The sequence below is a fragment of the Notothenia rossii genome (genome assembly GCF_949606895.1).
Source record: "Notothenia rossii genome assembly, chromosome: 10".
Classification (NCBI taxonomy): domain Eukaryota; kingdom Metazoa; phylum Chordata; class Actinopteri; order Perciformes; family Nototheniidae; genus Notothenia; species Notothenia rossii.
The window spans coordinates 51,450,927-51,463,207 of record NC_136908.1 but is presented as its reverse complement, the minus strand read 5'-3'; the positions used below and the strand labels follow the sequence as shown (position 1 = coordinate 51,463,207).

General features: G+C 37.9%; 1 protein-coding gene across 2 annotated transcripts in view; it reads left to right on the top strand.

The window, feature by feature from the left end:
* Positions 1-5,242: 5,242 nt before the first annotated feature.
* Positions 5,243-12,281, top strand: part of pah (phenylalanine hydroxylase) — a 13,995-nt gene continuing 6,956 nt past the window's right edge. Inside the window, exons 1-4 of one of the 2 annotated variants that reach the window (XM_079653663.1) lie at positions 5,243-5,293; positions 6,346-6,534; positions 8,140-8,256; positions 12,164-12,281. The exon at positions 12,164-12,281 is cut by the window's right edge and continues 66 nt beyond it. In XM_079653663.1, coding sequence (XP_079509789.1) covers positions 6,463-6,534; positions 8,140-8,256; positions 12,164-12,281 — 307 coding nt within the window. In that variant the 5' untranslated portion in view covers positions 5,243-5,293; positions 6,346-6,462. Of the gene's footprint in view, positions 5,294-6,245; positions 6,547-8,139; positions 8,257-12,163 lie in introns of those variants that run through there. The other variant, XM_079653662.1, reaches the window with a different exon arrangement.

Here is a 12,281-nt window from a genome sequence, read left to right as displayed (position 1 = left end):
AAACTCATGGAAATCCATTTTACATTGGTTTTGGATATAGCACCACTTCCCTCTTTCTTACTAAACTGCCCCTGGGCCTGCCTCAGACTCTCCCCTGGATGAGATGTTGATCCTGGGAGAGTTCCTGTCAGGGCCACGTGTATAGCGGGGCCCCGGCCAGGGAAGGGGGTGACTTTCTTGGGTGTAAAATTCAATTATCCAGCGGGTGAGCGTGTCTGAGCGTGTCTGTTGTGAGCGGTGGGCGCACGACTGCCCGTTCCCAGCATGCGACAAGGGGGTTAAGAACCACAGAAAGGCCTCCATTATCCTGAGTGAGAACGGTCCATGTGGCTGGCTGCACGGCCCCCGCTCTCATTCACTCCCCTTTACAACAGCACTGCCGAAAGCCCCAAAGTTGAATTCTCTTTCTCTGCTCCCTTCCCCCCCCCCCCCCCCCTTCCCTCTCTTGCTCTCCTGCTCTCAGAAAAGAACCTCCACAATGCTGCTGGAAGGCTGGAGTGGATTCTTCAGCACCCCTGTGGACAGTGCACATGTGGACTACATTCACAGGATGTCCGTCAACTAGTCCATTAATCAACAGCATCTCATGAAAGCACAATTAGGAACATCACAACTCTATAACAGATTATCATCTCTCTAAGCACCCCTGCTACTCCTGCTCTCAGCAATGCTCTGTGCTGAAGACGTCCTAATTCACTTTTATACTACAATTATTATCAGAAAAATGTAATTGCAAAGTCACTACAAAACAAAAATGTGTTTTTTTTAAGTGAGGACAGCTGCAGTGTGTAAAAGAGCTAATTCCTAGCAGAAAAAAGTGACTTGCATCTGGCTCATCATTAGTGTGAGAATGGATCTTCAGTGTGTGAATAAGACTGAGGGCCTATGGAGAGCACCATTGTAGACGCACACTGCACTACTTCTCATGATAAATGAGCAATTGTCTCCATCACCATTAAAGACAGTAAATGACGCAGTGGGGAGCTGTCCATCCTTTGTACAATGTGAAGAGGACACTGAAAAAAAGCCATGGCAGTTTCATGTGACATCACGTCCCAAATGACTGACCGCTGGACACAAGCAGCACAAACACAGTGGCCCATTATGAGTCCTGTGCAAGAAAAAGTGGATGCTACAGCATGATTTTATGTGCATTTAAAAAAAAGCTAGTAGACTCAACTTGAAGCTGTATCGATTTCATACTTGACAACCTTTAGACCTCAGAAATCTGGAGCATTTACAAATGCAAAATTGGGGGGGGGGGGGGCTAGTGGATAGCCGGAGCTGTTAGATTAACATTAACATGCTTATTGTAGTTGTAAGTGCACTGCCTTGCGGCCTGTAGCACCGTCCTTGATGGAGCATATGTGTGGGCTGACCTGTATTTTACAGGAAAGGAGTGAGCAGAGAGTAGAGTAGTTGTCGATTCTTGTTCAGTTTTCTGTGAATATCTGCCTCACCCTCTCAGACTTTGAGTTGCGCGCGCTACTAAAGAGACGTGTTTCCATGGAAACCAAACAATGGTGTAGCTGTATTAAAGTCCGAGTGGAAACAGCCGTGTGTAAATCTGATTTTGTCAGAAATCGGGAGAAATGCGGGAGAAATATGACCCCGGGAGGAAACTGGGAGAGGGCAATGAAATCGGGAGTCTCCCGCGAAAATCGGGAGGGTTGACAAGTATGATCGATTGCAGCATCTTATGGCAAACCAACAAGCTGAAAGCACAACATTGGCATAAATGAACCGTATAATGATGATAATGTTACACATCCAGCAGACACAGAGCAACATTTATTTGGATTTGTGTTTTTGCATCTAGGCAGTTATTAACTTCTTGTCTTTAGTGCAGACTGCTTTTTTGTGAAGCTATAAGGGGAACTACAGAGTTGGTGATGATTCGCTGTGGGTTACTTTTATGTTTACACAGGCTATAGTAATTTGTTTGTTTATATGACAGTACTGGTAACAGTTGCCTAAATTGTCCACTAAAGTAAGAATGGATTTTAGCATTTCAAGTTAACATCCTGAACATAAATAATAGCCCAGCACACACAATAAAAAGACAAATTCCAAACAGCCTATGAAATGATTCCAGACGTTAAACAAACTAAACTAAACACTTAACTATCATACAAACATGTATATTGTCCAATTTCTACATTAAGGTTTATTTACATAACCTGATGTGATATATTGAATTATTTTGTCAACCTATTTATATAAAAGGTAGCTAACTGATGGCTTATACATAAAACCTGTAACAGTAAAGAATGTGATTCCCTTCGATACTAAAACTGCACGTTCAGTTTAACAATCAAATACAAGATTCCAGCTAATTCCATAAAGTACAATATGTCATTTATTTGACAACACATTTTGAGTTGATCAGATGTTTGTTACTGCTAGAATAAGTTTACTCTGGATTTTTGTCTGTTTCTCTGTGTGCTGGACTCGGGGTTTTCTCTCAGCATTATCAAACCTACACTGCCCTCGTGTGGCACCTGTGGATCTCCTCAGTTTCAGGTGGGATAGTAGGAGTATGTGTGTCCTCTCTTCTCCTAAGAGTTTTTTTGGTATGGCGTTAATAGTGTAATGGCTGCAATTTGATTTTCTTTAAGTTTCAGATGTGTGCCTGTTCTTTATTTTCTAATAAAGGGAACATGTTCTTTCAAAATGTGTTAGATTAGCACCTATTAGCAGCACGATTAAGTCCTATGCCAAACTGAGAAAATGCTTACAATCACAGTTTACATTTACTTTTACCTGGTTAAATAAAGGATATATTACATACGACACAAAATGCAATCAAATAAGGAACATGTTAAAACTAAACTCCTTACCTTTAAAAATGGACTGCAGGTTTGTTATACTTCAAGTGTACACATGCAGGTGATGTAGAACTTCGCACCACTCATCGCATCAAATGCATGACTCATCCAGTCTACTCCGAAAAAAGGAAATATAAAGATTATCAGATGTTATTTTTGTTTGGATCAATTGTTGCCTTTCTATAAAACTATTCAAACCTCCATCAGCGTTTACTTGGCTGACTATAGGGGGAGCTGAAGCTAAAGTCACAGTGACTTTAGATCCAATCAAAATAAAAATAAAAATAGTTCATTTTATTTGTGCAAGTCGTCTAAGAAGTATTAAGTACAAACATGGCAGTGTCATAAACTACTTATGGAAGAAATGTTTTTTAGACCACATTAAAGTTGAAAAAAATGCTCATTTGTTTTTCTCTGGAGAGGACTTTGAAACTCAAATTACTCAAAAAGTACACAGTAAAAGTAGTTCATATTATTTTTGCAAGTAGTCTAAGAAGGATTAAGTACAAACATGGCAGTTTCATAAACTACTTATGGAAGAAATGTTTTTTAGACCACATTAAAGTTGATAAAAATGCTCATTCTTGTTCTCTGGAGAGGACTTTGAAACTCAAATTACTCAAAAAGTACACAGTAAAAGTAGTTCATATTATTTGTGCAAGTAGTCTAAGAAGTATTAAGTACAAACCTGGGAGTGTCATAAACTACTTATGGAAGAAATGTTTTTTAGACCACATTAAAGTTGACAAAAATGCTCATTCTTGTTCTCTGGAGAGGACTTTGAAACTCAAATTACTCAAAAAGTACACAGTAAAAGTAGTTCATATTATGTTTGCAAATATTCTAAGAAGTACTAAGTACAAACATGGCAGACTCATAAACTACTTATGGAAGACATTTTTTTTTATCCCACATCAAAGTTAGACGAAAATGCTCCTTCTTGTTCTCTGGAGGGAATTTTGCCATTCTCAAAAAGTATACAGTAAAAGTAGTTCATAGTATTTGTGCAACAAGTTTATGAAGCAATAAGTCCCAACATTATTCTCATAAATTACCCTGTTCCTCAATCGCAAATAATATAAATGAACCACATGCCATCCTTTACTTTGAAATCCTCACCGGAAGTGTTCCTCGGTGGGATTTTCTGTAGCTTTAAAGTGGTCGAATATTGCATTACCGTAAACCTGTAACTAATCGAGTACTCGAAATACAGGGGCGGCTGGCTTGTCCGCAGTAATGACACTAAAATATTGGCACCAAGTGTTAAGTGGTAATTAGTACATGTTAGCATGCTAACGCACGCTTCACCAAGAAAATGATAATGGAAACATCAACGTAATGATTCTAGCACTTTGGCTAATGGCTACATTTATATATGTTACATGCTAACTAAACTACCTAAAAACATAGTAAATTAGGTTATGGCACTTCAATGCCATACCTTAATTTACTCATACATATAAAACAATGGTTTAACTTAAAACTGCGTTCTTTAAAAGGGTGGCAGACGACGTTTTTTTTCCCGATAAATAAAACTCGGTAAAAACAAGTGGTGTAGCTTGATTAGTCGAAGCTATCATTAGTATGTCGGCCGTGACTGCTGCTATGGGAGATTTTACTACACTTTCCTCACCTATCTGTTTCTGTTTCAGCGGGAGTTGCTGTCTTTACTGAAGCGTATATGTCTGCCTTTGTAGGTCCTGTTTTATTAATAGCAATTTCACAATATTCATGAAAATATTCGCGCAACCTATAAGCTTTATTCTAAGCTAGCTGCTAGCTTCTCCAATTGTCTGTAAATGTCCTTTATGCAGATGTGAAAGTTGCAGGATTTTGTTGTCTCCAACTTATAAATACTAGATAGGGCTTTAACTAATGCCAGAGAAGTTTAGAAGGATAACTGCACTGAGAGTACAGTTCCTGTAGCCTACCTGTGTAACATTTGTGAGATCATCAGGTTCAGATCATGGTAAAGGTAATTATATCATAGAAATAAAGAAAAATAATAATAATAGTTATTCCTCGAAAAAAATACAGTGTATCTGCATCTAAATAGTGTGTAACTGATCTAATTGAATAGCTTGTAGTAGACAAAGGACATCATTTACCAATGTCCCTGGTGCTAGCAATCACCTCATATGCCTTTTCATTATTGTTATAGACTATTTTCTCACAACTTCTACACGCCATATGAAAGCTACCAGTGCAGTGAAGGTGGTGAAATTGTTAACACGAAAACGTTAATTCTAAACAGTATTAGAAGATCTCAGGAACTGATGACGTCCTTTTCTGACATCATTTGCTATTATGATTGTAATGGCAATTGAATGTGATGTTTGGTTGTATTGTTTACAACCATCATTTGACCAGTTGCGGTGTGATGCAGAGCTGATCAGGAAGGATCATATGAGGAGAGAGCCCATTAAACACAATGGCACCAGCAAAAACTACTAAAGATATTAACTGTAAGTAGACTATTTGCATTTACTTAAGTATTTACATTTCAGGCTAACGTTAATTCTTGCTAATTGTACTTAATATTTTGTTCGTGGCGGTATGTTAATGATTAAAATTAACTAACCTTACATCTTTGTTTAGTATCATTACCTGCATCCCCTGTCAAATCTGTTCGATAAATGTGTCGCATTTAAAATGTATTTTTGTTTACTAAACTCACAGTCTGCGGCAACCTTTATACAGTCTATGGCTGCCTGCAACACTAAAGCCATGCAGCCTACACATGCATTGCATGTGCACATGTATAATATCTGCCACAGTGACGCGTCCTAAAACCCGGAAGTAAGCTGCGCATGGGTTCCTTCTGTTCGACAAAAAAGCAATGCAATTTCTCCATAGGATTTTGGAAAATAGCTCGAAATAAGGTCTGTGGTTGGCACATTTAAGAGATGGATCACGTTTTGTTCAGTCGGATAATCTCCACATGTCTACCCTACTTTTATAATTTTCGAATCATTAATCTAATCGATAGATTTATGATTTGAAAATTACTTACTTACTTCCCTCCCTTTTCGGTGGACCTCCATGGGACCTTATTTTGGAAATTATGTATTTAAGTCAATGGCAAAATAAAAGTTATCTTTCGATCTCGTTTGAATTGTGCCACGAATTAAACATATGATGTTTGTCAATTTAAAAGATAATTTAGCAAGTAAAAAAAAAAGTTTTGCCGTAAAACTTTGAAGTAAGACTTTTTGTGTGTGAAATCACTCAATGAACTACATCTCTGGCCATTCTAGCCATTCTGCATGATTCAATTTTGTTGATATTACAATTGTGTTTTGATCCTTACGGCTTGTAGTTTAAAAATATCTGAGTAGCCTAATGTTCAGCAAAGGCTTTTTAGAAAGTCAGCTGAGACGCTTCAGGTTAGCAGCAAACGAAAATGTTTCAGCTGACAACCAGCAGAGCAGACCAGGGTCCGTCATTATAACAAAACCCAGATGTGCCATTGTAATTCTGTTTCACAACAACTGTCCCGTGACATACCGATGCACAGGGGGGTGTGGTGTCACGTGGGCCAACGTTACAGCGGATTTATAGGCAGGAGCCGAACTCTCAGTCTGTCAGAGCCCAGCATCAGCACACTCACTGTGATCACCTGAAGAGCAAGAGGATGGACGCAGCACACAAGAAAGTGAATGGAATCTACGGGAAAGATGGAGGAACAGAGGAGCCAGGAACAGGGGTAAATGTCATGGTATGATACCTGCTATATAACGTTAAAACTTATTTGCATCTGGCTTTTTCATTTCCAGAAATCCAGCAAATTATTTGCAGTGGTGTACAATTGTGTATTATTACTCCCTTATATATATTTAGTACCTTTAGTTACTTTGCAGATTTGTTTAATGATGTGAAAAAAAATCAACACATAAATAAGACTTTATTTACACCGGGAGTAAATTCACGAACTACCCCCGCAGCATATAAAGGAATTACAATTAGCTGCACCTTTACCAGCTTTGATAACACTCGAATTAATCAATAATTATAATCAAAACATATCATATTATTCTGTAATGGGCCAATCTGAATAATGAGCACTTTAACTTTTGGAAATGTAATTCTATTTTGATGCTAGTACTTTTACTAGAGTAACAATTTGATTCCAGTACTATTACTTGTAACAGAGTATTTCTACACTCTGGTACTTATACTTTTACTTTAGTACAATATTTTAGTACTTTTCGCACCTCTGATTATTTGTATTGTTATGTTATGACACGGTAATGTTAGGCAAAACAAGTTATTGTAAATCATCTTCTTTCTGCTAGTCTGTTTTTAATGCAACAATAGAGGCAGGCTTAGCTGGAATATTCCAGGTATGCTACAGCAGACCATGCAGGTTGACTCAGAAAAAGCTAATGTTCCTGAAAAAGGACAATTTGTGCTATCATTAAATACCTGGACATTTTTTAAAGGCAATGCAAAAACACACGTATGCAAAATAATCTATGCACAGGTATTTAGGCAGCCAGAAGGTCCTGTACGTTATGTTTATAAAAGACAGAGCTTTAGTCGACCAACATAAACATATTAAGTGTTTAAGCTTCCCAAATATACGTTTTCATGCTGTTATTATTTCAAAGGGTACATTCACTAATTTACCTAACCTAAACCTTAATTTTAAAATGTTGGCCCTTGATTTCTCTGAAGTAAAGAGTCCTTATGAAATGTGTGCTGTGATAAATAACAGTCTGTCAGTGCAGGAATTCCTACATCTGTAAGATATTCAGATCAGCTGTTAAAGACCTGAAAATGTGTCCTCTCATTATCATAAATCCTCTCATGTGTGCATCAGATGGTCTGTGCCAGCATAATAGCGGAAAAGGTCAGTGTCAAAAGATTCAATGTGTGAGGGTTTCAAGCCGTTAGATGAGACGCCTCACATGCCATGCCTTTAAGCCAGATTTCATGCACAATAAATGCATGAAATGTACTCCCACATGGATTTACTTCATCACACATGTGAGGAATTAGGAGATAACCCAGATGAACTATAGCGATTAGATTACATCTGAAAATCTGAGTTACTGTGGTGTTTTAGAAGCTTTCTTCTGGTTAAGTTTATTATCAAAACTTTTCTTATGCCAGATTTAGAAATATGTGTTTCATCACATCATAGATGACATAAAAATCAAAACAAACTATAAAAATGTCCACATCCAGTTAACCTCTTATTTTCATTCACTCCTGCAGTAGAAGAAGTGTAAGCGGCTTGTGTAAATCAAAATGCCTGAAGGACACCCATAAACTTCACTTTCAAGTTCTGTGTTGTTCTTCCTCTCAGCGGAGAAGGGGTTCCATGTACCTGGAGGAGGAGACCAACAAGTCAGAAGTGATCTCCTGCATCTTCTCCCTGAAGGAGGAGGTCGGAGCGTTAGCCAGAGGCCTGCGGCTCTTTGAGGTAATTATTTTTTAAAACTGCTGACCAGGAACCCTGATGCTTCAGGGGATGCATCTTGCTTAGTCATCCCCAAGATTTAGGCTTACAGAGAATACAACTGACACTTATAGAGCTTCAGCATGAAGGAATGCAGTTTATCACTGGGCTTTGTTAAAACAATTTCCGAAGAGTTAGTTGAGAAGTCTGTAAATTAGCAAAGGGAGAAAAGCTGCAGATATCCACCTACAATGCTAAAGCTAATTGCTAAATTGCCAAAGCTAAATGCTAAAGCTCATTGTTTAATTGTTTATCTGTACAAAAACAGAAAACTAAATTCCCAAAGTGTCAACAATTATGGTCATGATGAGTTGGTGATGAAACCTCCTCAGGTCTTTCAAGTTATAAAGTTACTGATTAACATTCAACATAACAAACATAATGCATGAATTGACTACATTACAGTTGAACAAGATCTAGTTCACGAGTAATTGGATTTGAACAGTTTTAGAGAAGACATAGCTAGGTTGTAAATATATAATTATCTGTAGCTGCTTTAGTGCAGTTTTCATGCACGTGGCTTTCTTTGACCCTTTGAAGAAGAAAACTAAACAAACTGATCTTATCTCATGTGTGTGTGTATCAGTGTGCAATCGTGACAGATGGGTCTTTGATCCATTAACCTCCCAAGGGTTACTATGGAAATCAAACAGCATTGGACTTCACAAAAATCACTTCCAGTTCAATATTATAACGGTGTTTGCCCAGACGTGTGACAGATAAACCAAACTTAATGTGTCAAATGTGGGGATTGTTCCTTTTAAACAAGTTAACACATCAGTAATAATAAACCAATATAACTTTAAAATACTCAGATTAATTTTTGCCTAATACATTTCTGATATCAGTTGTGTGCTTTACTGTCAGCATGAAAAGAAATAAGCAAAGATCCCTAAATGTCAATATCAGCCTGATCCAAACAGATGGACAGGACTATGAAACTTTAAAGGTCTTTTATCTATTTATTTAAGTTATTGATTAACATAAAGTACCATGAACAGTCATTTATTTTGCCTCTGTGTACGTGAGTTGGAAGGCTCAAAGTAAACACTGATTGGCAGCGCTTTTATTGTTTATTCTTCAACATGGACATCACAACAAGTTTTTCTCCTGCAGACAAAGCACAGTTTGTCTCTCTGACGTTTTGCAGCAAAACATTTGAAAACATCGAAAACAAATCCCAGTCAAAAGATGTTTTAGATTAAAGAAACATGTGAGTTTTGGGGGTGGAGATGTGGGCAGGCAGACTGTTTTGAATATCCAATATGTGCCAAATGCTGCTTTCCTATCAGCAGTAAACATCAGGAACCTCTTCGAACCTATGAGCTCTCACTTTCCTGATCCTCCCCCTACTCCTCCCCCAAATATCCTCTTTTTTTAACAGCCTCTCTATAAAGTTGGCAAAACAACCCCCAAACCATCTTCACCCATCCCTCTCGTCCTTACAGTAATGTTACACATGTTGATCCACTAAAATCACAGCTTTGAAGAGAAGGTCCTACACTTCTTCTTCTTCTCTGACTAATTGAAGACGTCTGCCCTGCCTGGCCATGTGCTAACGTTTAGCTCAGCACTGGCATCTTAACACAGGTTTGTTTTCATCTTGTGAATATTTAATCTCCGTATTTCAGTCAGAAAGTTGCACACTGACTGGAGCCCATGTGACACAGCAGCGTGGCGTTCATGTGACGTACAGAGCCATTGGCCGGCCTTGACCCCGCGTCTCAGTCAGGGCGACAGCTGGAGGGTTAGTGTCACCCGCCTGACATAGAGGGAGGCTCCGAGTTGCACAGAAATCTGACAAAAATGACCCCTGCATCCCGCTCGCTTCAGGATTTAGCCTGGGCTTTAAGCTGGACCACACACAGAAGTACTTCCCTTTGTGCAAAGAAACAGCAATATCAATGGACCTGAGGAACTGTGTGAGACACATCATTTAAAAATAGTGGTATTTTGATTTTACATTATTTATTTATCATCCCAAAGAAGCTTCACTCTTCCGTTCATTGTTGCTAATTAATGCATGTACAAAACATTGCTGCATACATTCCAAAAATGTATGCAGCTAATTTCACACAATTATTATCTTTAAAAAGATAAAAGGTTAATGATCATTTGACAGACTAAATGTCTAAATAAAGATTTAAAACAAATATCAATGAAGGATAGGTTACTTGAACTCGCTACATTAGATTTGGAAGGTGAAATAAAGTATTAAGTGTTGGCCATTCTAATGTTCTTTTAATAATATTCTTGAGTTTATGGGAAAGAATTACAGTGATAAAGTTGCATTTTTTATAATTTCAATTTGACAACATTGCTATTCAGCCCCCATATATGTATTCTTCATCTGCTGGCAGTGAATAGAAAACGAGTTATTTTTTCTTTCCTATGCCAGCCTGGAATCATCTCTGTACGGTAGTCCCTGGGGGGGATGTACTGAAAGACCACATGGGCCTTTAAAAAGCTGTAAAATGTAGAATAGGATCCAGATGGGAGCAAACAGGAGACCCTCCTCTTTGCTTAGCCTATAGTAGACAGAGAACTACATACTCCCTCTCCCTCCCCAAAGTTACATAAGCAAAAATACATTTGTGTTGGTTATTACTACTTATGTATGTAGTCACGCCGTTCACCATGGAGCTGCAGCCAGTCTGTATTGTGTACAGTATTTGGAAGAATGTTCAAAAGAGTTTGTGTTCATGCTGTATATTGAAAAAAGCCTAAATGCAAAAAGGACATGTTGAATTACTCTGCACTAAACCACTACAATGTTTCCTTTATTATGTAAGTCCAGTGTGTCCGGCTCAAGGTCAGTTTGCAGAAAGAGAATGATAGGAAGAGGGAGTTCAAGGTAGACCATGACCTCCATGGTGGACTCACACAAATGTAGACTGGCTCAGGTACGATATAACAACGACCGATACAGGGAATCTTTCCTGCCTAATTCTCTTTATTTTTAACCAGACTCCACTGTTTTCCATTTAATTTACCGGTACTCGGGTTTATATTGTTCTCTAACTATACCTCATTGCATTTAAATATAATGTATTTAGTAGCATGTGTTTGTATTTTGTTAGTAGTAGGTTGGTCTATTGGAGTGGTTATATTTATATTGTCTATTCGATTGTGATATACATATTTCTTCTTCTTAATATGTATATATATTGTTTGTTTATCTTCTTTTTTTATTAGAGTTTTCAACTCCTGCGCAATACCTTGTTACATGGCACTGTAAGAAAGCAATTCCAATATGGAGCAATGAAGTAAATGTAAACATATCAAACAAGCATCAGTTTTGTTACAACACAGCGCTCTCTAGTGGTAGAACAAAGTACTGCAGACTGTTGCAGCAATCACGCATGCATCTTATATTCATGTATTTTGAATTGCTCCATTTTCTTTCTTTGATGAAACCTTCTAAACAACAAACTGAAAATTACATGAAATGTCAAGTCAACAAAAAGGCTAATAAAAGACACAAACAAATCAGGACACACCAGACCATGGATAAAAAAATTTTTTGTAGATCTTTAGGAAAATCACTAGAAACTGGAACTAGGGGGAAATTAAGGCAATTTATAGTAGTATTGAGAAATAATTTAATATTTAAGTAGGTTAAAATTGAACTTTTATTTTTCCCAGTAATGATTTCAGAAGTACTTTTAAGACATTTTGACTGGCTCTCTCTTAAAAACTCACAAGTAGGTACAGTGAAAAGAACCAGTTAACACAGGTCTTAGCAGGAAAACTCTTAATACACCAATGGACCTCAGTAAAGCATTGTACATAAAAAAGAACCAAGTTTAATGGTAAACAAATTAAAAAATCAGGACTCACATTGTCTCCTTGTTTTCCCTGTGATCCTTAGGAGAAGGGCATCAACCTGACGCACATCGAGTCCCGTCCGTCGGGGATGAAGAAAGATCTGTACGAGTTCTTCATCAGCGTGGACTCCAGCTGCTCTCAGGCCCTGGACGAGGTCATCG